Consider the following 27,806-nt stretch of genomic DNA (forward strand, 5'->3'; position numbering starts at 1 on the left):
GGTGCTCACTGAGCAATCTCTTGAGGCCAACACTCAGAAAATCAAACAGTCTTTGGCTGAGCCTTTGTGGGAACATTTATCGTCTGTGCTGGAAAGGTGGAAACATCTGGGAGATGCAGCCTTAACACACTGGGTTTCACAAGTCCTTGGAGGCAGCTCACTAAACTCAGGGATGCAGACAAAATCAGCACTTGCAGGAACACAATGTGCCCTCTCACAATGAGCTTGGAAGCAGAAACTGAGTTTTCCTCACTGACTGTTTTAGACAGTATTGTGGGAGCAACACAAAAAGCAGCTTCAGCTGGAAACACACAGTTTAGTGTCTTTGCTGCTCGCTTTAAGTCACAATAAACAGAAAACTCATTGTGTCTCATGTCAGAATCAAATCACTCATATACAGGAAAGGAAGAGGCGGAGCTTATTTCCTGCAGGGAGAGGTTAGCAGTCTGTGTCTTTCTCATTTCTGACTCCTAAAGAGCTGAAAAACACAGGCTGTTATTGGCTGGCTGACACTGGGATTAATGTCCTTGAAGCCAGCAGTCTTTAATGTCCAGGTTCAGAACGGGCAGGTGAAAAACAGTCCTTTATGTTCTCTGATGTTCAATAAACTGTCCTGATTACTGAGGGAGCAGAGAAAGTGTCTCCATCACTCACCACAGCTGGATGCTCTGAAATCCTGGAATCCAGCTGTGGAGAGGAGCGCCGGCGGCGTGGACGCAGTTTAGTAATCAGGGAACGGGAGACAGGAGGGAAACACAGCTGGGACCAATTACACACACGAGACAGGAAACAGTAACACAGGACTGTCAAAGTAAAACAGGAAATATAACACAGAGTCCAAAGTAAGGAGACGTGGGACACAGTGAAGACACAGAAACAGAAACCAGAACTATAATCACAAAACAAACTCAGAAACATAAAGAGTGAATCAGCTGATTCAGTGTTTGTGACAAAAACATTGGATCCTGGTTAATAAGTTTGATTTGTTTGTTTCTGTATTATTTTGTGTATCGTTCTTATGAGCTGTTGTTTTTTCAGTGAAATATTATTTAATTGTTTTAAGCTTTTTGTTGACTTTGAAGTGCTTAAGTTGATATTTTTGAACATTTAATTTGTTCGATTATTGTAGAGTCGATAAAACTGTCAAACGCACAGCTGCTTCCAGCATGGCCGGAGGAGAGGTGGCCGAGCAGACGCACAACACACACAGCTCACAGGTTTGCATTTCTATATATTGCAGATGTTGCAGAAATTGACAGTAAAGAACTCAGAGATCCAGCGCTGTCTCCTGCCCCTTATTTATACACCACAACACAACGACAGGCGTAACTCACACAAACGGGTAACATGAGGCTCAGATGCTTTGGACATGTTCACATATACTGGACACAGAATGATGAAGATGGAGCTGCAGGAAGGAAGAAAAGAGGAAAAACACAGAAAAGATTCACAGATGTGGTGAAAAAGGACACGACAGGTTCTGTTTGTTAGTTTGGTTTTTCTTTATTTGGTAAAGATTCAGAAATAAAGAGAAGATCACATGTTTGAATATTATATTAATGTTCTGTAATTACAACAAGTTGTAAAATCTTTCCAGAGTGAGACAGAGACTGTGCAGAGACTGTAGAAGGACAGAGCAGCAGCAGAGCAGTCCAGATACACTGATGATCCTCTGTCAGATCCAGAGGGACACACAGGGCTGATGCTGGACTCTACATTGTGTCTGACAGTGGAGCTGTTCTCAGAGCAGTTCACTCTGCAGCACTGACAGTCATCTGCACTTCATTCCTCTGTCAGTCACTGCTGGATGAAGCTCTCCTCTCCACCTCCCAGTAACATGGCCCAGTCAGAGCGTCTCTACACACAAGCTGCTGCTGCTTCAACCTCTCTGGATCATCAGGACACAGCTGCTCCTCTCTCAGCACACACACCGTCCTGTTTACCATCATCAGCTCCACCTGCAGAGAGAAGGAGGAAGAGCAGAGGAGATAAACGAGTGTTTCCAGAGACTCTTCATCAGCTGTCAGTCAGTGATGCAGCACATCCAGTATAAAGAGCAGCAGGGACTTCAGTGCTGGGACTGTACTAGGACTCATTGTTGCTTCACTTTTTCTAATCTTTGGATTTTTATTGAAGTTGCTGAAAATGTTTTTCCCTCCTAGTTTGAGTTTGGACTTTCATTCATTAGAAGAACCTTGGTGTGTCCACTCTGAGCTCTGTAGGAACCCCAACAACAAGCCCAACAATCCAGATGGACGGTTCCAGCTGTTAACTGGAGGAATTCCATCCAAACATCTGCTCTCACTAAATTCTTCCTCACCTACAGACTGTGTTCTTCACTGCTTTAAACTTGGAAATGAATGCAGTCATTGGTCTGCGTGCTGCTTTGTTCAGAGAGCTGATTGGCTGTTGACAGTGTTTGATCAGAGCGTGTCAGCCGTTACTATGGTGACCATAAAGGTGAGAAACAAGAAGTGTTTGTGTCTAATCCTGAAGCCTGTCACCGTTCTCCTCTCACAGCTTCACTGAGAAGCTGCAGCTTTACAGGAAACACTGGATCTTTGTTTCATACTGACTGTGTTTAGTACAATACTGCTGACAGAACCACCCACTCACTCCATCACTCTACTGACCTCAGAGTCTCCAGTCTGTAGTCTGGACTCTGCTGAAGATCAGACAGCTGCTTCACATCTGGATCGTTCAGGTGGTTTCCTCTCAGGACCAGCTGTCTCAGATGGGAGGGGTTGGACTTCAGTGCTGCTGCCAGATAATCACAGCTGATCTTTGACAAACCACAGCGCCACAACCTGTATAAAGAATGAAAGATGTAAGTTTATTAGACAAAGTGCTTGAAATCATTCAGTGTTTCATCATCTGTTCAGAGCTGAAGAAGGTTCAGAATGTAGAAGTTTAGAAAATGGAAACTCCAAACAGCTGAAGCCAACAGGAAGCAGCTTCAAACAGGAAACTGTGCAGAGTTTCAGACTATATGTCCTGATGCAGCCAGTTGGATTTTGGAGATTTGAATCTCTGTTCTGTGACTAAGTCCTTGAATCATTTCTTCCAGTTGGTCCAACAAGACAGACTAAGTATTGGACATGTGTTGTGGCTCCATTAGGGGAGCTTCTAAATGTGATGTGATGGCCCCTCTGGGTCTGTCAGGTCACAGCACTGAAGAGAGCTCAAACTGGGCACACAGTTGTTCCAGTCTGGACCAAAGACTCTATACTGGGACTGAGGGACTGCTTTGACTGCACCCACTGGGACTTTTTAAAGGCTCATGTTCTCACTTAGATCATCGATTTCTACTGACATTTCTTTCTGGGAAAAATGGGGATTACTTTGGAAACAGGAAGTATTTTCCCCAATAAGCAGCCCTGGATTAGTAAATCACTCCAACATGTTCTCAGGCAGAAGAAGCTGTCTTGTTATGAGGGAGAGAAGAAAAAGATTGAGGCACAGAAACTTGTTGAAAGAGAGATAAAGCAGCTAAAATCAGGTGTAAAAGTAAAGCAGAGGATGAGCTGAATAAAGGACACTCAAGGCTGGCTTGGAAAGGAATGAAGTCCATGGTGGGGATGCAGAACAAGGAGCAAAGATGAATGTGATGCTGAATCAGCAGAAGACTTGGACTCATTTGATTCCAGCTTTGATATCATTGATTTCAATGAAGAGCTTTGTGATTGTAGCAAAGGGCTGGTAGCTCTGAGAGTCCCACTGATGAGGTGTTTGTGTGGAAATCTCTTAGTGGGACCAAAGAGAGAAAAAGCCCTGGTCCTGATGCTGTGGGAGGGAAATGATTGAAGTGTGCTGTGAGGAACTGACTGGGAGATTTTCACACATTTTCCAGTCCTCCTTGGAACAACAGGAAGTTCCCAGCATATGGAAACAAAGGTTAAGTGTCCTATGGCACTCAGTGATGATGGTGCTGTGGCCCCACCACCTCCACCTCTTTGTAAAGGAACTAACTGTAATCTGAAGCTTCAAATGGAACTAAGACTTCCTCCACTAGGTGGCAGTGTCTGATGAGAAAGTGTTAGTGGAGCTGGCCTGGAGTCAGAAACAGGAAGATGCAGGATTTGGGCTGAAATGGGGAAAAGTGGTTCGCACTAGTGCCTTAAAGCAAGAAGGTTGTAGGTTGAAGCTTGTTGGTCAGCTGGGCCTTTCTGTGGAGGTTGGATGTTCTCCCACAGTCCAATGAAATGCTGCTTAGGTTCATTGGTGCTTCTAAATTGGCTGTAGGTGTGGATGTGAGAGAGTGCTTCTCTGTCTCTCTGTTGGCCCTGTGATGGACTGCTCACCTGTGCAGGTGGACCACGCCTCTTGCCCTATGACAGCTAGGGCACAGGCTGCAGCCCTGTGAGCCTAAGCTGAATAAACAGTTAGCAAAAATGATCCATAGATTGCCTGAAATTCCCCAGTTAGCAGTTTGGTAGATAGCTATGACATGCTAATCCCATCCAGCAGCTGTATTCTACCTGTAAGCTGATCCCTGCTGAGCCAAAGCACTTTTTCATATACAAATTACAACCTTTAATAGAAACCTATTGATCAGCATCTTATTAGCCTGCTGTTAGCTTCATTCCACAGAAAACTGAGAGAAACTAACAGAGTTGATAAAGAATAAAGAGAAATGTGCTGATTCAAAGCTTTTGAAGTGCTTCAGATGATCTCTGTCCACTTCTGTCCACTCATTCATTCATGTAAGCTTTCTAATGCAGCTTTGATCTTCACAGTCTGCTTTATGAAACTCATTCTAACCCTGAATGTCAGAGTGTTCCTCCTTCTCTTTCCCATCATTCATGCTGGCAGTGGAGGAGATTTGGATGTTGGACTGTGTTTTGAATGATGTGTGTATGTTTGTGTTGGACTGCTGTCTGTAAAGCAAACGGACATTTTGCTTTGGATTTCAGTGTCAGACAGACTTTAAGGTGGAATGAAGAGTTTGAGAGTTTCACAGTGAATTTTCCAGTGGAGGATTTTTCTTCTTCTTTGAAGGTTTGAAATGTGAACATTGTTCTGCTGCAGTCAATGGACTAAACCAGAGAAGAAGTAAACAGTCTTTACCATGAAGATCCTCAGTGTGGATCAGTATAATATCAGCCTGATGTCTGCAGTTTAGTGTCAGCACAACTTTCACATCATATTCATCTCAGCACAACTAAAACATGCTGACTGACCTCAGAGTTTCAAGTTTACATCCTGGACTCTCCAGGAAACCACACAGATGCTTCACTCCTGGATCCTGCAGGTTGTTGAAGTACAGGTCCAGCTCTCTCAGATGGGAGGGGTTGGACTTCAGTGCTGCTGCCAGATAATCACAGCTGATCTTTGACAAACCACAGCGCTCCAATCTGTGTAAAGAATGAAAGATGTAAGTTTATTAGACAAAGTGCTTGAAATCATTCAGTGTTTCATCATCTGTTCAGAGCTGAAGAAGGTTCAGAATGTAGAAGTTTAGAAAATGGAAACTCCAAACAGCTGAAGCCAACAGGAAGCAGCTTCAAACAGGAAACTGTGCAGAGTTTCAGACTATATGTCCTGATGCAGCCAGTTAGATTTTGGAGATTTGAATCTCTGTTCTGTGACTAAGTCCTTGAATCATTTCTTCCAGTTGGTCCAACAAGACAGACTAAGTATTGGACATGTGTTGTGGCTCCATTAGGGGAGCTTCTAAATGTGATGTGATGGCCCCTCTGGGTCTGTCAGGTCACAGCACTGAAGAGAGCTCAAACTGGGCACACAGTTGTTCCAGTCTGGACCAAAGACTCTATACTGGGACTGAGGGACTGCTTTGACTGCACCCACTGGGACTTTTTAAAGGCTCATGTTCTCACTTAGATCATCGATTTCTACTGACATTTCTTTCTGGGAAAAATGGGGATTACTTTGGAAACAGGAAGTATTTTCCCCAATAAGCAGCCCTGGATTAGTAAATCACTCCAACATGTTCTCAGGCAGAAGAAGCTGTCTTGTTATGAGGGAGAGAAGAAAAAGATTGAGGCACAGAAACTTGTTGAAAGAGAGATAAAGCAGCTAAAATCAGGTGTAAAAGTAAAGCAGAGGATGAGCTGAATAAAGGACACTCAAGGCTGGCTTGGAAAGGAATGAAGTCCATGGTGGGGATGCAGAACAAGGAGCAAAGATGAATGTGATGCTGAATCAGCAGAAGACTTGGACTCATTTGATTCCAGCTTTGATATCATTGATTTCAATGAAGAGCTTTGTGATTGTAGCAAAGGGCTGGTAGCTCTGAGAGTCCCACTGATGGGGTGTTTGTGTGGAAATCTCTTAGTGGGACCAAAGAGAGAAAAAGCCCTGGTCCTGATGCTGTGGGAGGGAAATGATTGAAGTGTGCTGTGAGGAACTGACTGGGAGATTTTCAGACATTTTCCAGTCCTCCTTGGAACAACAGGAAGTTCCCAGCATATGGAAACAAATGTTAAGTGTCCTATGGCACTCAGTGATGATGGTGCTGTGGGCCCACCACCTCCACCTCTTTGTAAAGGAACTAACTGTAATCTGAAGCTTCAAATGGAACTAAAACTTCCTTCACTAGGTGGCAGTGTCTGATGAGAAAGTGTTAGTGGAGCTGGCCTGGAGTCAGAAACAGGAAGATGCAGGATTTGGGCTGAAATGGGGAAAAGTGGTTCGCACTAGTGCCTTAAAGCAAGAAGGTTGTAGGTTGAAGCTTGTTGGTCAGCTGGGCCTTTCTGTGGAGGTTGGATGTTCTCCCACAGTCCAATGAAATGCTGCTTAGGTTCATTGGTGCTTCTAAATTGGCTGTAGGTGTGGATGTGAGAGAGTGCTTCTCTGTCTCTCTCTGTTGGCCCTGTGATGGACTGCTCACCTGTGCAGGTGGACCACGCCTCTTGCCCTATGACAGCTAGGGCACAGGCTGCAGCCCTGTGAGCCTAAGCTGAATAAACAGTTAGCAAAAATGATCCATAGATGGCCTGAAATTCCCCAGTTAGCAGTTTGGTAGATAGCTATGACATGCTAATCCCATCCAGCAGCTGTATTCTACCTGTAAGCTGATCCCTGCTGAGCCAAAGCACTTTTTCATATACAAATTACAACCGTTAATAGAAACCTATTGGTCAGCATCTTATTAGCCTGCTGTTAGCTTCATTCCACAGAAAACTGAGAGAAACTAACAGAGTTGATAAAGAATAAAGAGAAATGTGCTGATTTAAAGCCTTTGAAGTGCTTCAGATGATCTCTGTCCACTTCTGTCCACTCATTCATTCATGTAAGCTTTCTAATGCAGCTTTGATCTTCACAGTCTGCTTTATGAAACTCATTCTAACCCTGAATGTCAGAGTGTTCCTCCTTCTCTTTCCCATCATTCATGCTGGCAGTGGAGGAGATTTGGATGTTGGACTGTGTTTTGGATGATGTGTGTATGTTTGTGTTGGACTGCTGTCTGTAAAGCAAACGCACATTTTGCTTTGGATTTCAGTGTCAGACAGACTTTAAGGTGGAATGAAGAGTTTGAGAGTTTCACAGTGAATTTTCCAGTGGAGGATTTTTCTTCTTCTTTGAAGGTTTGAAATGTGAACATTGTTCTGCTGCAGTCAATGGACTAAACCAGAGAAGAAGAAAACAGACTTTACCATGAAGATCCTCAGTGTGGATCAGTATAATATCAGCCTGATGTCTGCAGTTTAGTGTCAGCACAACTTTCACATCATATTCATCTCAGCACAACTAAAACATGCTGACTGACCTCAGAGTTTCAAGTTTACATCCTGGACTCTTCAGGAAACCACACAGATGCTTCACTCCTGGATCCTGAAGCTTGCTGTTGTAGCTCAGGTCAAGCTGTCTCAGATGGGAGGGGTTGGACTTCAGTGCTGCTGCCAGATAATCACAGCTGATCTCTGACAAACCACAGTCCTTCAATCTGTATAAAGAATGAAAGATGTAAGTTTATTAGACAAAGTGCTTGAAATCATTCAGCGTTTCATCATCTGTTCAGAGCTGAAGAAGGTTCAGAATGTAGAAGTTTAGAAAATGGAAACTCCAAACAGCTGAAGCCAACAGGAAGCAGCTTCAAACAAACACAACAAGAGAAAAAACTCTGAATGTTTCACATTAAAGTCGTACATTTCTCATAAAAACAGGAAACAGACTTGAAAAAGTCGTGTTTTTCCTTCCAGGAACCACATGGCTTCACTTTTAAAGGTGAAGTGTGAAAGAAATGGACATATTGAAATCAATGATATCAAAGCTGGAATCAAATGAGTGACATCACTAAGTGTACTTTTGTGTGAACTGTGGTCCATAGCAGATAATGAGCAGTTTAGGTCTCCCTCAAAGATGATATTGTGTGATGACATATTGGGGAGCCGCGCAAAGACATTAGTGAAAGATCTGTGATCGTCCCAATTAGAGGCGTAGATATTTGCTAAGATCAAAGGAAAACCATAAACTATATTTTCTGCACTTAAAATCCTGTAATTTTCTCATAAATCGACAGTGCGCCTTGTGGATGAATTCTGGTTGTGCTTACTGACCTCGAACCGATTTTATGTGCTACACGGCGCTCAGAAACCTTTCAAAAAATGTTTTGGTACGACTTTGCTAAGCTACGAGGCCGCACCGCTTGATGGATTGTTGGAGTATTACAGCTACGAGGAGCCTCGCGGAGTGATACGTACTCTGCTTCAACGTAATATTACTGTATTGAGTGTGTATAAGGACCATAAATGGCACCTGTAAGAGACACGGTTACAAAGAGGGTTTCAAACTCCAGGCTGTCAGTCACGCAGTAGAACCTGGGAACAGAGCAGCTGCTTGTTATTATGCTCAGCGTCTGTTAGTTTACATTTTGACTGCACGATTGTGAGCTTTTTGTTATGCACAAAAACAACATTGTTTTCTTTTATTTATGGAGCATTATTATTTAATAAATGCTGATCATTTATTTCTGAGTAATTGTTTCATGTACATCTACGCTGTATGTTAATAAATGTGCCTGTGTGAGTTTTGGGACACAGCTTTGACTAAGAACTCTCTTTTTGTTTGTACTTTCTGGCTTTAAAAATATCGAGATATATATCGTATATCGCCATCCAGCTAAAGAATATCGAGATATGAATTTTGGGTCATATCGCCCAGTCGTAATATTGCAATAGGTTGTCCGTTAAACTCAAGCGGGGCTTGGGCCCTGGCACGGCGTAGCCACACAATCCTGGTAGTAGTGACGCTCGGCTATGACGGCGTGCGGGTTACCAGCTGGCTTTCTCAGGATAGAGCTCCTGTGTGAGCGGTCGACAATAACGTCTTTATCCATACCCAGCACTTCACGTAGTAGCAGGGATACGGCCGTGGAGGAGCTCGAGTCCAGGCCCTCTGGGATCCCTATGATGTGGATGTTAGCTCTCCGCTTCCTGCCTTCATCACATTTATCCTTCAGGTCAGACAGCTCCTCCTTCATACTCTCTACTGTAGACTGCAGGGTGGTCACCTCATCGCTCCACATTGACAGCCCATCCTCAGCTTCTTTCACTGTAACCTTTACTCCATCAACTTCGCCGCATGTCGCCGCCATGCTGTTAGCGATCTCATTTCTCAGTCCTTGCACGTCAGCCCTTATATTGTCAAAATCTTCTTTCAATGCATTTCTGAGTTCTTCTTTTAACAGTGTACTAATGTCCTCTTTAATGGATTGAAGAAGCTCCAGTTTTAGAGCAGTAGGATCCACATCACGCGCGTCTGTTGAGTCTGCTCTTCAGGGTCCGTAGAGCTGGACGCTGCCCTTTGGCCATCATCGATACTCTCGCCCGAGATCGCACCGGGGCTAAAATATTCACCTGCTCAGCTGTTTTTGATCAGTTTGAGCCTGTGTGGTTTGATCAGGTGGAGGAACGATGTGATGCTATAAAGACATCATCTTGTCCAAATGATGTTGTTCCAACACGTGTTTAAAAAGATTTTAAAGTTTGTTGGTTCCGACATCTTAGCGATTTTTAACAGCACTCTTAGTTCAGGTGTTGTACAGCCTGTTTTAAACATGCTGTTGTACAGCCTGTACTAAAAAACCTGATCTGGATCCTCTGTCCGCTCAAACTTCAGGCCTATTTCAAAGCTTCCCTTCCTGTCGAAGATTTTGTAAAAGATTATATTTGTTCAGCTGCAATCTGTTGTAAAGGTTTCAGTCTGGTTTTAAAGCTCTTCACAGCACTGAAACTGCACTTTGAAAAGTTCTTAATGATCTTTTATCAGCCACTGATCAGGAGACTCAGCTGTGCTTTTGGATCTGACCGCTGCCTTTGACACTGTTGACCACAGCATCTTGATCTCACCATTGGAGCATGGCGGCATCAAGGGCGCTCTATTAGACTGGTTCAGCTCTTTTATTAAATCGCATTATTACATTTGGGGCTTATATTTGACGGCAATGTGACCTTTGAAAAACAGCTGAGCTCAGTTGTACAGCGGTTTTTCTTCAAACTGAGGCTTTTATCTAAAGTGAGATCATTTATATCTTTTAAAAACCTTGAACGGGCGATCCACGTTTTCATGACATCCCAGCTGGATTATTGTAACTCCTTATATGTTGGAGTTAGTGGGACCTGCCTGGCAAGACTGCAGCTGCTCCAGAAAGCTGCAGCTCGTCTTCTGACACAAGCTCAAAGACGTTTATCGTCCCAACAACCATATATACGCTGGTCCCTCGCTGTAACACAGTTCACCTTTGGCGGCCTCGCTGTTTCGCTGATCTTTTTTGTGCAATTTTGCATGCTTTTGTTTTTTACAGCGCGTTGTGTTCTGCGTCATGATTGGCTGTAGACCATTGTCAGCCAATCTCGTGCCGTGTCTCCTGTACAGTACAGAATGTGTTCAAATTTACAGCAGTGTGACTCTGCAGTGCTGCACTGTATGTTTGTACGTTTTGTCCCCAACAAACAACAATGATGACGAGACGTTTTGCACCTGTGGTAGCAGCCAAAGGCAGAGGAAGATGCTGAGCATCATAGTTTCAACAAGGAGGCAAAAAGGTTGTAACTGTCCACAACAAGAACATCGTAAGGATGGAGTCAGCTTTGGCTTTGTGGATCAGTGGCCGCAGGAAAAAGAACATCGTGCTGGACACCAACATTATCTGCATAAAAACTCAAAAGCTTTATGAAACTTTACCTGACAGCGAGGAGCCCAGGCCATGGACGAGTGCTCCTCACACAGAACCAAGCTCATTTAATGCCAGCAAAGGCTGATTTGACACATTTCAGAAACACTTTGCTTTCATTCTTTAATAATGAACTTATTTTTCTATGAAGGTTTGAACTTTGTTTAAACAAGAGAGAAAAGTGTGAAAATGTTCATGCCTGTCTGAGAAAAGTGTAGAAAGTGTGCAGTGAGGGTTTAACTGCCTTAAAACTTCTATAATAATTGTAAAACATAAAGCTGCTACTTCATTCTGAGACTTATTTTTAGAACGTAACTCGATAAACGAGCGACCGCAGTAATGTATTGTGTTTATTTTGAAAACTCTCAACAGGATCTTCAGATTTATTTTGAAAGGTTTATCTGGAAAACACACAAACACATAAGCAGGAAACAAAGAGCGTGATATGAAACGATAGACGTTTTCATATGGTCATCATATATACATCGTTCTATCGAACAGCCCCAGCTCCTGCTGTCAGTCTCTGTAAATCTGCTCTTAAAACACATTTGTATTCACTGGCTTTTAATACAGCATGAGAGTTATTTGATATTTGATGTGTGATATTAATATTATGAGTTATTTTAATAGTTATTTTGGATTCTTGTACAGCACTGTGGTCAACGCTGCTGTTGTAATTAATGTGCTATAAACACATAAACAATCTGCAGTTAAACATCCAAAACTAAAGATGTGATCGCTGCCTTTAGAAAATGTGCTGATGCACAAGATATCAGCTCCATTAAGGTGGAATGTGGCTGTGTTAGAAACATGTTGGAAGAAGTTTGAAGCTGAAACTGTGAAGCTGAGAGTGAAAGAGCTCCAGCGTCTGTCACAGGAAACTTTCTTATTTCCACACTGATGAAAGCATCAAGCTTTGATTTCCTGCTGCTTTTATTGAGTCACACTGTGAAACTGAGCCACAGCTGAACCAGCATCCCTGTACAGCAGACACTTACAGCGCTTGGCTGCTTCCATTGAACCCTCTGCACAGAGCTTCAGTTTCCTCTTCTGGTCCCAAAGTGCAGAACAACAAGGTTTCAAACAGCTTCGTTCCAGCAGCATCAGCCACAGACATGCAGAGAGAATCCTTTGGTTGTGTTGTGTGTTTGCATATCTGCTGTCTGTGTTGCTTTGTGAGGATGGATCATCTACTGCAGCTCCAGATAAACAAGCTGGACCTGAACCTGGTAGCTTCACTTAGAAGACACTTGTGACGGGAACGTGTGAGAAGTTTTGTGCAGACAAGTGTGGATTTAGAGTGTGGGACGAGCTCTCCACAGTCTTTGTGGAGATCCACATTCTGCATACTGCCTGTGAGAAGCTGCAGACATTTGTCCTCCAAATCCACTGAGCAGCTGCTCGTGGTGGTATTAGCTTCATGTGTGCGTGTTAGCATGAAGCCTCGGTCACACTCTGCTGTGGACACGGTCACGGACAGCTGGACGCCTGATGGACGAGTCGTCCTTCCTGTTAAACTTCTTTGAGCATGAGAATAGCATGAGAAGCTCAGTGGACACTGTTCAGTGTTTTAACTCTCGCTTTCACTTCAGCTTCACCAACAACAGCACAAGCAGAGCAGCCCACTGCCTGCATGGCTGGGACAGCGCCCCCTGGTGACTGTAAACCACTACAACATGTAGACGGCCGTCTGCAGGCTGGATGTAGCACCACCGCAGAGACGTGCTGCAGCTCTGTTTAGTTACCCAGCTGACAGCAGAGGCTGTAGTTTACTGTTACCAACATGGAAAACTGAAGCTTCATCAGCTGGAGCTACAGAGCTGGAGAACAAAGGAGACTGAGAGGCCAGAATGATGTGGGAGGAAACATCAAGAGCCTGTTTGAAAGGAGACACATGTGGATGCTGTGCCAGTCTGTGGTCTGTCAGAGGTCAGCTGAGTCACACTGCAAGAAGCTGCAGAATCTCAGAGGAGGAGATTTGGAAGTGTTTGTGGGACAAACTGGACTCAAAGAAAGAAGATGTTTGTGAAGTCTTTGGTGGAGGTGAGCAGTGTGAAGCAGAACACATGCAGATGAATCAGGAGGGAACAAACTGAGTGGGTGGAGCTGCCTGAGCCCCGCCCACTCAGACAGGAGCTAAACTTCTGCTTCATCTCCGCCTCTTTTCTTCATCCTCCACCTTTTCTGTTCTTCAGTGTTCTGCAGCCACGGAGCCTCACAGCCGTTAGCACGCCCATACCTGAGCAGCTAGCATTACCCAGCATGCCGTGCAGCAGTGTCAGTTTGTAAATATGCAAGAATTCCTGCTCCAAACTGTTTCACAGAGTGCTGTGTGCCGTGACCTTTGACCTGCTAAAGTCAGTCAGCTGTGGATTATTCATTGTTGTGTCTGATACTTAGAACTGTGAGGAAGAAGCTACACAGTTAATCAGGGTCCCCTCTCTCTGAATTAGGAAAGGTGGGCAGGCCGCGTGTGGGCCGCGGGCCATACGTTGAGTATCACTGTTTGAAATGTGAACATTGTTCTGCTGCAGTCAATGGACTAAACCAGAGAAGAAGAAAACAGACTTTACCATGAAGATCCTCAGTGTGGATCAGTATAATATCAGCCTGATGTCTGCAGTTTAGTGTCAGCACAACTTTCACATCATATTCATCTCAGCACAACTAAAACATGCTGACTGACCTCAGAGTTTCAAGTTTACATCCTGGACTCTCCAGGAAACCACACAGATGCTTCACTCCTGGATCCTTCAGGTTGTTCTTGTACAGGTCCAGCTCTCTCAGATGGGAGGGGTTGGACTTCAGTGCTGCTGCCAGATAATCACAGCTGATCTCTGACAAACCACAGCTCTCCAATCTGTATAAAGAATGAAAGATGTAAGTTTATTAGACAAAGTGCTTGAAATCATTCAGTGTTTCATCATCTGTTCAGAGCTGAAGAAGGTTCAGAATGTAGAAGTTTAGAAAATGGAAACTCCAAACAGCTGAAGCCAACAGGAAGCAGCTTCAAACAAACACAACAAGAGAAAAAACTCTGAATGTTTCACATTAAAGTTGTACATTTCTCATAAAAACAGGAAAAAGACTTGAAAAAGTCGTGGTTTTCCTTCCAGGAACCACATGGCTTCACTTTTAAAGGTGAAGTGTGAAAGAAATGGACATATTTGAAGTCCAACACCTTTTTCCAGTCACATTATTAAATCATCATTATTATCATCTTCTGACCTGGACTAACAACACTGGTCTCTATGAGCAGCTGGCTGTGAGACCAGTGCTCAGGGAGCGTCTACAAAGTGCAACACTGAAAGAACATCACACACTCATTTGCTTCCAGCACTTTCACACAAACATCTACTGTCATCATTCATGTTCCTGCTCCTCTGGATTCACACGGAGCCTCTGCTCATGCCGTTGTCACGGTGAATCGTAGTATGTGGCTCCATAACTCAGACTGAGCATGCTCAGAGCTGATTGGCCCGACTCTGATCAGCTGATCTAGAAGAGGAAACTCTGCTATATGTACATTATTGCATCTACACCTGAATCACAACACTCACACAAATATATCAACTGTGTTTAATATTTTGGCACGTAGATCATATATGTGCTTCAGCTCTTCTTACATTTTACCACCAACATGTTTCAAAAGGAGCAGCTTTTACTTTGAAGGCCAGCTGTCTTTGTTTCCTGTTTTCATTGTTGGATAATGAAACTAGTCGATGCTTCAGTGCGGTGAATTGTGTTACACAAAATAAGCAAAGTTTTCACGTTGTTCAGGCAGAATCGAGCGTTGAAGAATTAATTCACACGTCAATAAACATTTTCATCAGCACAAGCAGGACAATGAAAGCAGGAAATACCCCAAACTGCCATTTCTCATTCTACAACTTCAACAACTGCACATGAATTATATTTCATACACAGACCCACAGTCTCTGATTGCTCTGAAATCTCACTGACAGCCAATAGAAATAAAGAAAAGTCCAGACTGACAGTCTCTGTGGGGTTAGGCAGTGAACTGCTCACGCTGCGTTCAAGTCCATCACAAACTATTGGAATTGGATCCAACTTTGTGAAGCAGATTTCTTCTCAGCTGCTGTTTTGAACATTTCCTCATGAACTGTATTAAACTCTGTAAATGAACTGAGAACTATTTCTACATTTGAAACTATGGATTCATTTTCCTGTTCACTTCTGTACGTTAGTGTATAAATGAATGTTAGACTGGGCTCCATGGAAACACTTGGACTGGTCTCAGCTGCCTTCTTTCTGTAGTCATTCCAACAGAGTCCTTTCTCTTCTCCAGCTTCTGTTTGAAATCCTCTCACAGAGCCTGAATCCTGCTTTGCTGTCATGTTTGGGCCTGTGTTCGGCTGCTCTGTGTTCCTCTGCTTTAACACACACCTCACCACAGCAGCTGTGTGGGTCGTCTCTGTAGCAGCCAGATCAGCTTCTGATACATGAACATCATCACAGCTCCTAACTTCACCTTTTTTACCTTTGGTATTCATGTCTTTCTTTTCTCTCTCTCTGTTTCCACACAAGCTCAAAGTCTCAGCAGCCTGAAATATAGAAAAACAACAACAGCTGCAGTCAGTGAACTCACCTCAGAGTCTCCAGTCGACAGTTTGGACTCTCCAGTCCAGCACACAGAAGCTTCACTGCTGAATCCTGCAGCTTGTTCTCATTCATGTCCAGCTCTGTCAAATGGGAGGGGATGGACTTCAGAGCCGAGGCCACAACTTCACAGTGAGTCTCTGAGAGTCCACACTGAGTCAGTCTGTGATCATAGAAAATATAAAATGTGTTATTATAAAAGCAGAAAATCTGCATTATAAACACAGACTGAATGTATATGAAGACAAAACAGAGTGAGGTCATAATCTGATGAACATTGTTCTTCACATCTGTGCTTCAGCTCCTCTTACTGTGTTTGACATGACACAATGATTCAGTCTCTCTCAGACCTGCAGACTTTTAATGAGAATCTTTGTTTGGCTTTAATCTGCAGATGAAGGAGGAAGATGGCGTCACATTTAGGCTTCCATAATGTCCACAGTCTGTCAGTGAGATCTGATCCAGAGTCAGAGTGAAGACACACATTTGGACTGTTTCCTGTCTTGAATCTGACTCCAGGACATTTTGAATGAGCTCAGCTCAGTGAAGAGTTCCAGCTGGAAAGATGATCTCTGTTTGCTACCTGCAGAAATCTCATCACTGGACAGTAATGTTGAATTAACTCACAGCTGCTGATATCACATCTGATTTCAGGGAAACTAAACTAAAAAGGAACAAACAGAAACAACCATCATGACTCTGTTTGACCTTTAGATCAGAAACTATGGTTCAGAACAGCAGCAGGATTTCAGGCACTGGCACATCCTCAACATCCATATTCCAAATGCTCTTCCTGACAGGACACTCGTTGTTCCCACTCAGGGAGTTTCCATGTGTACAAATCATTTCTGAATCTGTAGACTGGGAGGTTTTTCCATCTCATGAATCGCTTTCCTAACATCAAACTAGACAAATCAAACAAAGGAATTGGAGTCTGTCTAATTTCTGACCCCAGTAAAGCTTGTACTGGGATACCCCGACATACTCTCTCTCCATCTGCTCCCACAGCCTCATATTCACAGCTGGACCTTCTCTCAGCATCCACACTCAGGGTGGGGGCGGGGTCAACACCAGTCAAAACCATTGTTTTGGCCTTAAGGCCATTTTATTAGTGCGCGTTTCTGAGTAACAAGCAGGACTATGCACAGGTGTTTGGACATGTGTGGACCCGACCTACATTTAAACTTCTTAAATCCTCTGTTTCTGTGTCACCAGCTACACTTTTAATATTAATATATTCACTCCGACATTTTTGGAGAGCGGTCAGAGCTCGTACACTGCAGACAAACATGTCTCCCAGCACACAGCTGACTGTCAACTCTCTGAGATTGGATATGATTCATTTAGATTATATCTGTAAGGTGACGTTTATCTCTGTGTTTATTTGTTCCTGAGGAAGTCAGCTCGGCTCAGATTAAAGTTTAATAACTGAACAATTTTAATGAACCTTAACTCCTCCCTGGAGCATATATGGAACTGAATCAGTCACTTTTCTTTATTTCCTGATGTTCATATGTGACATACATGTTTTAACCATTAATTTGGAATTAAACTGACATTTAATATATTTTAAGGAGGAAAGAGAAATTTCAGCAGAGGATGTAGATGCTGTTCATGGAGACTGAAGACAGAATGATTAACTGTCTTAATATTTCTGCTGCTCTTTCCTCTGGTGCAAAAATATTTTAACTGTTGGTGTTAATTCAAAATCAATGGTTAAAATGTTAAAATACCAACAAACTTGTGGCGTTAGTGTTGATATTCTGTGAGTTATTTAAAGAGATCACACAGGTACAGGACATATTTTATGTTTAAGTTTATGCATGTTTGTGGTGTGATGTGCATGTAGTGGCTGTTATGTTGTAAAATGTGTGGATGTATTTGGGAACAGAAAGATTATTTTACTGCATAAAACGGCGCTGATCAGCTGTTTCTGCCACTGATACACTCTGCTGGTGAACCACCTGACTCACACAGGCTCTCCTCCTCCACAGTCCTCGTTTATGAAGAGCTTTACAAACACAACATCACGGCTAACAGCTGGATTCTCCCGTTTCAGTGCCAAACAGCCACTTCCTGCTACAGACAGTAAAGTGGACAGTTTGGCGCTAAACATGTTTTTAAAACTTGAAGCTCTTATTTGTTAAAGCCAGCTTCACAGACAGATCTGTGTCAGTGTTTTAGAGCAGGGCTCAGTGGTGTAAACGAGCCTTTATATGCGTTTCATCTCCATTTTTACATTAAACTGAACCAAAACACTGAAAACTTCACCTGATATGTCTGTGTAGGTTCTCATCATACAGTCATGGTAATCTAAGGAGCCTGGAAAGAAAAGTGACTTCTTTAAGTTTCTTGAAGACGTTTCATCTCTTGAAACCTCTGCTGATAATCACCCACACCCTTTTTCACAGCTTGGCTCATGTGATGAGCCACATGATCAATAGTTGGTCAACGACCCTCTTAAGGGACACTCCCACTAGGATTAAAATCTGGGACTCTCCACTTTTTGGTTTTAGAAGTGAAGAAGCTGAATGTTCGGATTAAACATCTTCAAGAAACTTAAAGCAGTGCACTCGCTTTTCTTTCTAAACGGCCTTTCTTAGATCACCTGATATGACCTGAGTAAATTATGTCAAGTGTCAGCGGGGTGTGAAATCTCTGCAGCATGACCCGGGTGTTGCTGGTGGCATCATGAGCTTAGACCCCTCAGTCAGCTCGGTCTAATGTCATCGCAGCACTAACAGGCACAAATAGTATATTTGTATTAGTATAGTATAATAGTATACTATACTAATAGGGCGATCGTGGCTCAAGAGTTGGGAGTTCGCCTTGTAATCGGAAGGTCGAGCTCGGACAGTCTCGGTCGTTGTGTCCTTGGGCAAGACACTTCACCTACCGCCTACTGGTGTTGGCCAGAAGGGCCGATGGCGCGATATGGCAGCCTCGCTTCTGTCAGTCTGCCCCAGGGTAGCTGTGGCTACAACTGTAGCTGCCTCCACCAGTGTGTGAATGTGTGTGTGAATGGGTGGATGACTGGGTGTGTAAAGCGCTTTGGGGTCCGTAGAGGGGACTAGTAAAAGCGCTATACAAATACAGGCCATTTACCATTTACCATTTTAATAATAGTGCATAGTATAATCATAAATCTGGCAAATGTTGAAAACTTCTATACAATCTCAATATTATGGAGGATCAGAAGAGTCAAAACGCATCAAAATACATTTCATGCTTCAATAATAAATTGTGCAATAAAACATGAGTAAATTTATTTCATTTTAAAAAACATTTTTGAATTCCAATTTTTAAAAAGATTTTAAAAAGATTTTAAAAAATAAAATCAAAGATTTACTTTGTACATTTAAAATGGTTATTCCACTCCTCATTTGAAAATCCATTTCTTCACTGCATTTCCCTTTCCTGTTAGCTCAGGATGACCATATTAGGTATTAGCTGACCTCTGACCTTATATTCCACTTGTGTGGTGTCAGAGTCTCGTCTCTGTTTTTACAGATGATGTGGTTCTGTTGGCTTCATCAGGTGATGGCCTCCAGCTCACAGTGGAGCTGTTCTCAGCAGAGTGTGAAGCCGTGTGAATGAGGATCAGCATCTGAGGCCATGGTCCTCAGCTGGGAAAAGGTGGAGTGCCCACTCTGGGTCAGAGACAAGTTCCTGCCCCAGGTGGAGGAGTCTGAGTATCTCAGGGTCGTGTAAAGAAGGGGGAGGGGAGCAGGAATCAACAGACAGACTGTTGCTGCGGTAACAGTGAGGTAGACGCTGTACCGGTCTGTCGTGGTGAAGAGAGAGAGAGCTGAGCGTGACAGCGAAGCTCTAAATTTAGCGGTCGATCTACGTCCCTGCCCTCACCTATGGTCACGAGCTGTGGGCAGTGACTGGAAGAACCAGATCGTGGTTACAAGTGGGGCAAATAAATTTTCTCTGAAGGGTAGCTGGTGTCTCCCTTGGAGACGGGGTGAGGAGAATCCCCTTCACAAAAACTAATCAAGTGAACAAGACTCTCCAGGAGGTAAACATTTAAATATCCAAGTCTACCATAAAGTGAAAACTGCATGAAGGTAAACACAGATGGTGCATTACAATTCATTGCATGTGTTTTACATTAAGAATGGAGGATATACCGTCCACTTTCACTCTGTCTTTAGTAGCAAGTGGCTCTTTGTTGTTTGGCTGCACTGAAACAGGAGAATCCAGCTGTTAGCCGTAATGTTGGTGTTTGTAAAGCACTTTATAACCAAGGACTGTGTTTTTAATTTAAAGATTAAACTATTAACCGACACTGATCAATGATGTTAATGATCACATCTGGACTCACCGAGCCTTTCTGCAGTTCCTCACAGCTGGAATCAGTCTCAGTCGTCCCTCCTTTGAAGCTTTGTACTTCTGCAGGTCCAACTCATCCAGAACCTCCTCTGACATCTGCAGCATGAAGGCCAGAGCTGAGCAGTGGATCATAGAGAGGTCCTTTGACCTTTTCTTTGACTTCAGGAACTCTTGGATCTCCTGATGTACTGAGAGGTCGTTCATCTCCATCAGACAGTGGAAGATGTTGATGCTTCTGTCAGGAGAGGATTTAAGCTTCTTGTTATTCTTCAGGTTGCTGATGACTCTCTGGATGGTTTCTGGACTGTTCTCTGTCTGACCCAGCAGACCTCCTAAGAGTCTCTGGTTGGACTCCAGACAGAGGCCATGAAGGAAGCGGACAAACAGGTCCAGGTGGCCATTTTTACTCTGGAGGGATTTCTCCATGGCTCGTTTAAGGAAATCATCCAGAGATGACTCGTTGTATTTTTTCCCCAGGAAGTTCTTCAGCACCTCTGACTTCCTGTTGGTGAAACAGTGGAACATGTAGACTGCAGCCAGAAACTCCTGGATGCTCAGATGAACAAAGCAGTAGACTGGTTTCTGGAAGATCACACACTCTCTTTTGAAGATCTCTGTACAAACTCCTGAGTACACCGAGGCCTCTGTCACATCCAGACCACACTGCTCCAGGTCTTCTTGGTAGAACATGAGGTTTCCTTTCTCCAGATGTTCAAACGCCAGCCTCCCCAGCTTCAGAAGAACTTCCCTGTCAGCCTCCGTCAGCTCCTGTGGACTCGTCTCATGTCCCTCGTGGTACTTGTTCTTCTTCCTCTTTGTCTGAACCAGCAGGAAGTGTGAGTACATGTCAGTCAGGGTCTTGGGCAGCTCTCCTCTCTGCTCTGTAGTCAACATGTGCTCCAGAACTGTAGCAGTGATCCAGCAGAAGACTGGGATTCTACACATGATGTGGAGGCTCCTGGATGTCTTCATGTGGGAGATGATTCTGCTGGACAGCTCTTCATCACTGAATCTCCTCCTGAAGTACTCCTCCTTCTGGGCGTCAGTGAAGCCTCGTACTTCTGTTAGCCTGTCAACACATGTAGGAGGGATCTGATTGGCTGCTGCAGGTCGGGAAGTTATCCAGACGAGAGCCGAGGGAAGCAGATTCCCCTGGATGAGGTTTGTCAGCAGCTGGCTGACTGATGACTTCTGTGTGACATCAGACAGCAGCTTCCTGTTGGTGAAATCCAATGAAAGTCTGCTTTCATCCAGGCCGTCAAAGATGAACAAAAGCTGAGAGACAGCCAGCTTCTCTGCTGTGACCTTCTGTAATGTTGGATGGAAAACATGGAGCAGCTCCAGAAGACTGTACTGCTCATCTCTGATCAGGTTCAGCTCCCTGAATGAAAGCAGAACCACCACACTGACATGTTGGTTCTCCAAGCCCTCTGCCCAGTCCAGAGTGAACTTCTGCACTGAGAAGGTTTTTCCAACACCAGCCACGCCGTTGGTCAGAACCACTCTGATGGGTCTCTGTTGGTCAGGTAAGGCTTTAAAGATGTCCTGGCACCTGATTGGAGTGTCATGGAGAGACTGGATCCTTCAGGACGTCCTGACACAAAGCACAGCAGGACGGCTGCTCCTCCTCACAGACACCACTCCTCTTCCTCTTCCTCCCTCTGTGAACACATTTCTTTATCACTAAAATCATTGACTGTCAGTGACAAACATCCAGATTTGATGACACTGTGCAGAAGCTCTGATGGTCACAGCTGCCTCACCTCATGTTGGGTATGAACCTCTTCACTCTGTCCCTCTGTGATGTAGAGCTCAGTGTAGATCCTGTTGAGGAGGGTTCTACTTCCTGTTTCATCACTTCCTTCAGTCACACGTTCACATCTCCTCCTCAGACTGATCTTATGTTCATCTAAAACCTCCTGCAGACCAACATCTGCTGAAAGAAAGAAAAACAGAAAGAAAACTCTTCAATGTCTGAACAACAACAAGAAGTCCAGTTTTCAGAAATGAGTCCATCAGCAGACAGATGTTCAGTCTTACTTTGTACACAGCTGCTCTGACTGGCTGTCTGCAGTCCAGCTCTGCTTCTGGATCTTTCTCCACACTGGGGAAAGGACCGGTCTCCTGATGAAGCAGACTGGTCCCAGTATGAGGAGATGCACTGTCTGCAGAACCAGTGTCCACAGCTGGTAGAGACTGGATCCTTCAGGACGTCCTGACACAAAGCACAGCAGGACGGCTGCTCCTCCTCACAGACACCACTCCTCTTCCTCTTCCTCCCTCTGTGAACACATTTCTTTATCACTAAAATCATTGACTGTCAGTGACAAACATCCAGATTTGATGACACTGTGCAGAAGCTCTGATGGTCACAGAGAAAAGTCAAAGTGGAGAAACTTGTGTTTGAGTTCAGAATCCAAGTTTCCTTTGCTGTTCCTGTCTTATTAAACACAGAGTGATCAGCCTACAAACTCCACAGTAAAAGCCTTCATCACAGAGCTGATTATGTCCTTCACTTGATGTACTGGAAGTTTGGGATCCATCACTTTCAACTGACCTTTGACCTCCTCTAAAAACTGTGGTGGAGCAGCGGTGTCACATTCAGAGCTTTCAGCTTTATTTTGAAAGAGTTCAGTCATCAGGAAGTGAACTTCTGGGTTCTGATTTTCTTTCTATTATTTTACAGAAGTGAAGAAGAAGAACTAAAAGCTTTGAAATGATCTGAGTGATATTTTTGAACATTGCCACCAAATTGAGTTCAGCCTCCAGCAGTAACTTTGTTTCATGATGCCTCCCTGATGATGTGATGTTTGATTACAAACCTGTTTATGTGTTAGACATTAATCACATGAACACAGGCAGAAAAAAGAAGCCAATGAAACAAATGACAGAAACGTGTTCATTCACTGCCATAATCCATATTTGATATGTACAGATGTTTGTAAAGAACACGTGTGCAGCGCTTTGTTCTGAGTATCTGCTGTCAGCACACAGTGCAGCAATAACTACAACCACACGTTTCTGTAGATCCTGAACATCAGCCTGGAGGAATCTGACCTCAGGTCTGCACACAGAGGAGCTTCACCTCTGGGATGATGCTGGCTTCAGCTCCTTCTACAATCAGGCAGAAGCTTCTGCAGCATCAGGACACAAACAGAGAGGAGCTTCTATCCTCAGACCATCCAAGTCCTAAATCAGAACATGCTCCCCTCATAGCATCACCATCAGGGTTTAAACAGGACCTTACATCATGTTCTTGTCTCACTGTCATATTTCAGATCATATCTGATTCATTATGACGTCACACGCTGCTACACTGATCCTGCTGCTTCATTACTGCTGATATTACTCTGCTCACTCTGTTCAGTTACTCTGTTTACATCACTTTGCTCATTTGCTTTGTTCTGCTTGCACTGCTCTGTCAGTACATGCTGTGCTAATGTGGCACAAAGCACTTTAACATTACATCTGCACAATGTTTCATTATTTCATTTAATGATTGTTTCTAATGTTTTGTCCAGTCACAGGAGCAGCTCAGCACATTTCACTGTGTTGTACGTGTATGACGATGCCTGTGACAAATAAACAGCCTCGGACTCTTCAATCTTCTGCATTTCTTTGGAGATCAGCTCAGTGGCCTGTTGAGACCATCTTTCTATTTCTGATGACTCAGTTCAGATTATTATCCTGATACTTTCTTTTAAAATGTGATGAAATCATTTATCTGATGTTCTGACACAAATACACCAAAACAATCCCAAACAGCATAAACCACCACGTTACACACAGTGTCATAAAAATACAGGCAACTACAAATAAAAACACTTTTAAAATATAAACTAAAATTACAAAGTGGTCACAGAATTTCAAACACCCGTAAATGAGTCAGCAGCTCTCTTACATGGTCAGCTGAGCTCCATGATTGAAGAACATTGTTGGTGCAGGTTCATGACTGAAGTCTGGAGGTCTGTGTTTGGACCAGTCACTCCTCACAGACACACAGCTGGATGCTGGAGACTGTGACCTCTGACCTCTGCAAACACAAACACATCACATTCATATGACATGAATTACTGATTAATCTCTGTTTAAAATCTTTTAAGCAGCTGCAAACACACAAACTGGATAATGTGATGGTTTCTGTCAGTAATAGTTGTCTCAGATTAGAGTACAGACGGCTGCAGAGACGTTCACAGCAACAGAGAAGAAATCATTACCTTGGATTGCATTACTACTACGATTAATACTAGCATTATCGTACCCGGACCACCATTAGGAATCATTTATGATGTCACTGGTAGAACACATTTATAGAAACAACCTTTGAACTCTGAGTCAGCAGCTCTCTTACATGGTCAGCTGAGCTCCATGATTGAAGTTCACTGTTGGTGCAGGTTCATTACTGAAGTCTGGAGGTCTGTTTTTGGACCAGTCACTCCTCACAGACACACAGCTGGATGCTGGAGACTGTGACCTCTGACCTCTGCAAATACAACCACATTGCATTCATTTCACATCAATTAGTATACCACTAAAGGCATGCAAGAAACACAGTATGAAGGCAAACTTCTGGCTTCAATAACATTCAATAGGTCAGGTGGAAACTTTTCTCAGATTTGATTCATGTTTTTATAGAACGATCCAGCTAAAAAAAATATACCATTAGGTCAGGGGTCAGCAACCTTTAGGACCCAAAGAGCCATTTGGACCCAGTTTCTACGCAAAAGAAAACACTGGGAGCCGCAAATACTTTTTGACATCTAAAATGAAGATAACACTGTATATATTGTTTTTTACCTTTATGCTTTGTGTGAACAACTAAGGTGTGTTGCTGATGAAATCCATGAAGTGCTACAGAGAAGTTCTCTCTGACAGCCATATGATCAGCTGATCACTCTGTGATATTGTGTCTGCCTCATAACGCTGACAGGTCAGCCAATCATCAGCCAGTTTTTCTGTCTCTGAATGAACTCAGTTTGTTCTCAGCTCTTCTCTCTGATTCTGCTGCACTGACTTCACTTAAACTTACAGAGTTCAGATCTTAGCAAGAAAACAAGTCAATAAAAATCAAACTCAGATCAAACAGTTTGAACCAATCACAGATCAATGATTCTGTCATGGTTCTGTTGAAATGACTAATAAAGTTAGTAGTGTTCTTACATTGTTGCTGCAGGTCCATGACTGTAAGGTGGAGGTGTTTGTGTAACCCCGTCACTCCTCACAGACACACAGCTGGATGCTGCAGATGCTGCTCCGTCCTCTTCCTCCATCTTCTTGATGTCAGGGTGGAGTTAGTCTGAGAGGTAAACACACACACTCAGAGGTGCTGTTGTACTGGAAGCATCACACTGACGGCTTTCTAATGTTGGAGCTTTGGCCCTAAAGTCCAAACCAGTTATTTTAGAGGCTCAAAGTCTTTAAAAAACACCAAAACCATCACATTATTTAATAAGTACATGATCAGGTGGATGAAGGAACTCAGTGTGTTTGGGATCATCATCATGGTGAGGAGCCCACATGTTACGGCTCCTTTGGAGAGAAGCTGAGGATCACTGCAGGAAGTGAGCTCATGAAACCAAACTGCTGTTTGTGAGCAGGATGACTCTGTTATTGGACCTGCTCTGTGTTCTACATATGATCAATACTTCAAATATCTGTAAACATGTCATCTTATATTTGTTGCACTTGGTCACATCTGTCTTTAAAAATAGATTTTTAATGTCACTGAGACTTCTTTTCTACCTTTATTGATTTATTTTGGAATAAATTAAATATAAAGGTGCCAAAAACTGCCTGCAGCTTCTGCTCTGTGACAGGAAACTACTGTCAGGCTCAAAATGACTTCACATTATTCATCACAGAGTGTTTATAGATCCCAGGACACGTTACAGTTTTACTGTCGATGTTTTAGTTTAAAAGAATGACGTGATAAGGTCTTACTGTGAATCTGCGCGCTCATTGGCTAATACCCTGAGACTGACAGGTGGTTATCCAATCAGCGTGCGGCCTCACACGGACATAAAACTCTTAAAGTTTGTTTCTGAAGGGATTTTTAGATCAGACCTGATGTTTCTGCCTACAGCCTGTTTACCGATATAATCAATATCAGATATCAGAGCAACAGAAACCTCGGTGATCAGGACGCCGGGACTGAGAACAGGAAGTGGCTCAAAGGTCGCACTTTCATAAAGTCAGCCTGAACTCCACTCACGGGCCCTTTCTCAATTCTCAAGTACGCGAGTACGTACTCGCGTTCTCGGCGAGAACGCGAGTACGTACTCGCGATTTGTACAATTGGAACACCAGCGTACTTGATGATGTCACAGGTCCGGAGTTTTTACTGCCCTCTTAATTTAACTGAGTAATATGTTATGAAGCTTAACTTTAATCACAGCCAAACCGATTTACTCAGGAACAAATAAAACACTGAAATAAACCAAACATTAACATTTAGAAGTGATCTAAGTGACTTATATATCATGTTTAACCTCAGTAGTGAAATCTCTATTAATAAAAATAGTGTACATGTGCATACGTGTACATACCTCAATAAAACAAGCAGGTGAGATGTTAGAACGCTTTTATTTTTATTTTAGTGGACACTCAATACAATAGACAGCTACTGGGGTTTGTTTAACCTGAGTAGCGAAAAGACCGTTGGGGGGGGGGGGTTAAAACGATGTGCCGGGAGTCGGCTGTTCTCGCCGGCTGTAATAATCCTCGACCTCGCTGTCTGCTATGGAGCTGGCGGGTCACAGACGTCTCCGAAAATGGCTCGTTTGGAAATATATGATATCTTGATAAATCGAGCAGATATTTGAACTTTACACAGCTACATTCTCGCTTGAAAAGAACTTAAAAGTTTATTTTGTGACCCAGAAAGAGTAATATTTAAAAGTTTTTAGCCCCGCTCGTCCGCCATTGCCGCGTTTGAGTTTTGGACGAAATGCATTCTGGGATATTTAGCTGTACCAAGTCCACACAAGTCACTGTCGCTACCCGATCCGTACCGGAAACCCGATCGGTACCCCGCATGCGCAAATCTTACGTCACTTCCTCTCTTTGCCAACATTGCGACATTCAATATATTTGAATGATACGGTTAGCGCCCAGTTAGCTCCTAGCATTTCTCAACAGCTCTGCCTCCTTTTCGACTGCCCGGGACATTTAAACAATGGATAATCCATATCCGCAACAAATTTTTGCTTTTCTCCTCAACAGAGAGCGTCCCCCGATTGAACAACAGCGCCGTAAAATAAGAAGAATGGCGCCTAATTACAGAGTTAATAATACAGACTTTATAATATGTCACATGAAGATTCAGCAGCCAGATGAAGTGTTTACTGACAATTGACAGTGATAGCGGACATCATCATCACTATTCCAACAATCCTCTCCACACAGACAAGCATGAACACACTCAACTATCACTAAATCAAATTTAACACACGTTTGTAATGACGCCAATTCAGTTTACAATAGGGTTCATTCGCTCAGTCAACAGGTGGCAGTATCCTCGTACACTGGGGAGTACACTGCCATTAAACGAACAGAAGAAGAAGAAAACCCCTGCACATGCGCGGTACGGATCGGGTAGACCCGATTTGTACGGTCCGACTTTGCACATGCGCAGTAAGGATCGGGAGTCCTGATCTGTCATTATCTTTTTATTTTTTTGTTTTTGTCTACATTATATTAAATGTTTCATTATCGG

General features: G+C 43.4%; 1 protein-coding gene and 1 long non-coding RNA gene across 2 annotated transcripts; both read right to left on the reverse strand.

Annotated features, from left to right (window-relative positions):
• Positions 1–1,478: 1,478 nt before the first annotated feature.
• Positions 1,479–5,347, reverse strand: LOC148096483 (uncharacterized). The gene is made up of 3 exons (XR_015717162.1): positions 5,181–5,347; positions 2,634–2,807; positions 1,479–1,958 (listed from the first exon to the last, which is right to left on the reverse strand). It is a non-coding gene; the product is annotated as an uncharacterized LOC148096483 (long non-coding RNA).
• A 2,363-nt stretch (positions 5,348–7,710) lies between these two features.
• Positions 7,711–25,844, reverse strand: LOC148096484 (protein NLRC3-like). Its single transcript, XM_087836406.1, has 9 exons — positions 25,253–25,844; positions 24,444–24,575; positions 23,994–24,125; positions 22,133–22,374; positions 21,845–22,028; positions 20,085–21,674; positions 15,744–15,917; positions 13,821–13,994; positions 7,711–7,906 (listed from the first exon to the last, which is right to left on the reverse strand). Exons 1-9 carry the CDS (start codon positions 25,360–25,362, stop codon positions 7,711–7,713), a joined length of 2,934 nt encoding a protein of 977 aa, XP_087692532.1. The 5' UTR covers positions 25,363–25,844.
• Between the last annotated feature and the right edge of the window lie 1,962 nt (positions 25,845–27,806).

This window comes from Neolamprologus brichardi, chromosome 23 (assembly GCF_056152115.1).
Source record: "Neolamprologus brichardi isolate AB-2024 chromosome 23, ASM5615211v1, whole genome shotgun sequence".
Taxonomy (NCBI): Eukaryota; Metazoa; Chordata; class Actinopteri; order Cichliformes; family Cichlidae; genus Neolamprologus; species Neolamprologus brichardi.

Excerpts from the sequence above, each read along its gene's own strand:
- LOC148096484 (XM_087836406.1), bottom strand. The coding sequence starts at position 25,362 with ATGGAGGAAGAGGACGGAGCAGCATCTGCAGCATCCAGCTGTGTGTCT. Across the intron at positions 24,126-24,443 it reads CATGGAGCTCAGCTGACCAT|AGGTCAGAGGTCACAGTCTC; the intron begins GTAAGAGAGCTG and ends TTGTGTTTGCAG. Across the intron at positions 13,995-15,743 it reads TGTCGACTGGAGACTCTGAG|ATTGGAGAGCTGTGGTTTGT; the intron begins GTGAGTTCACTG and ends TTCTTTATACAG.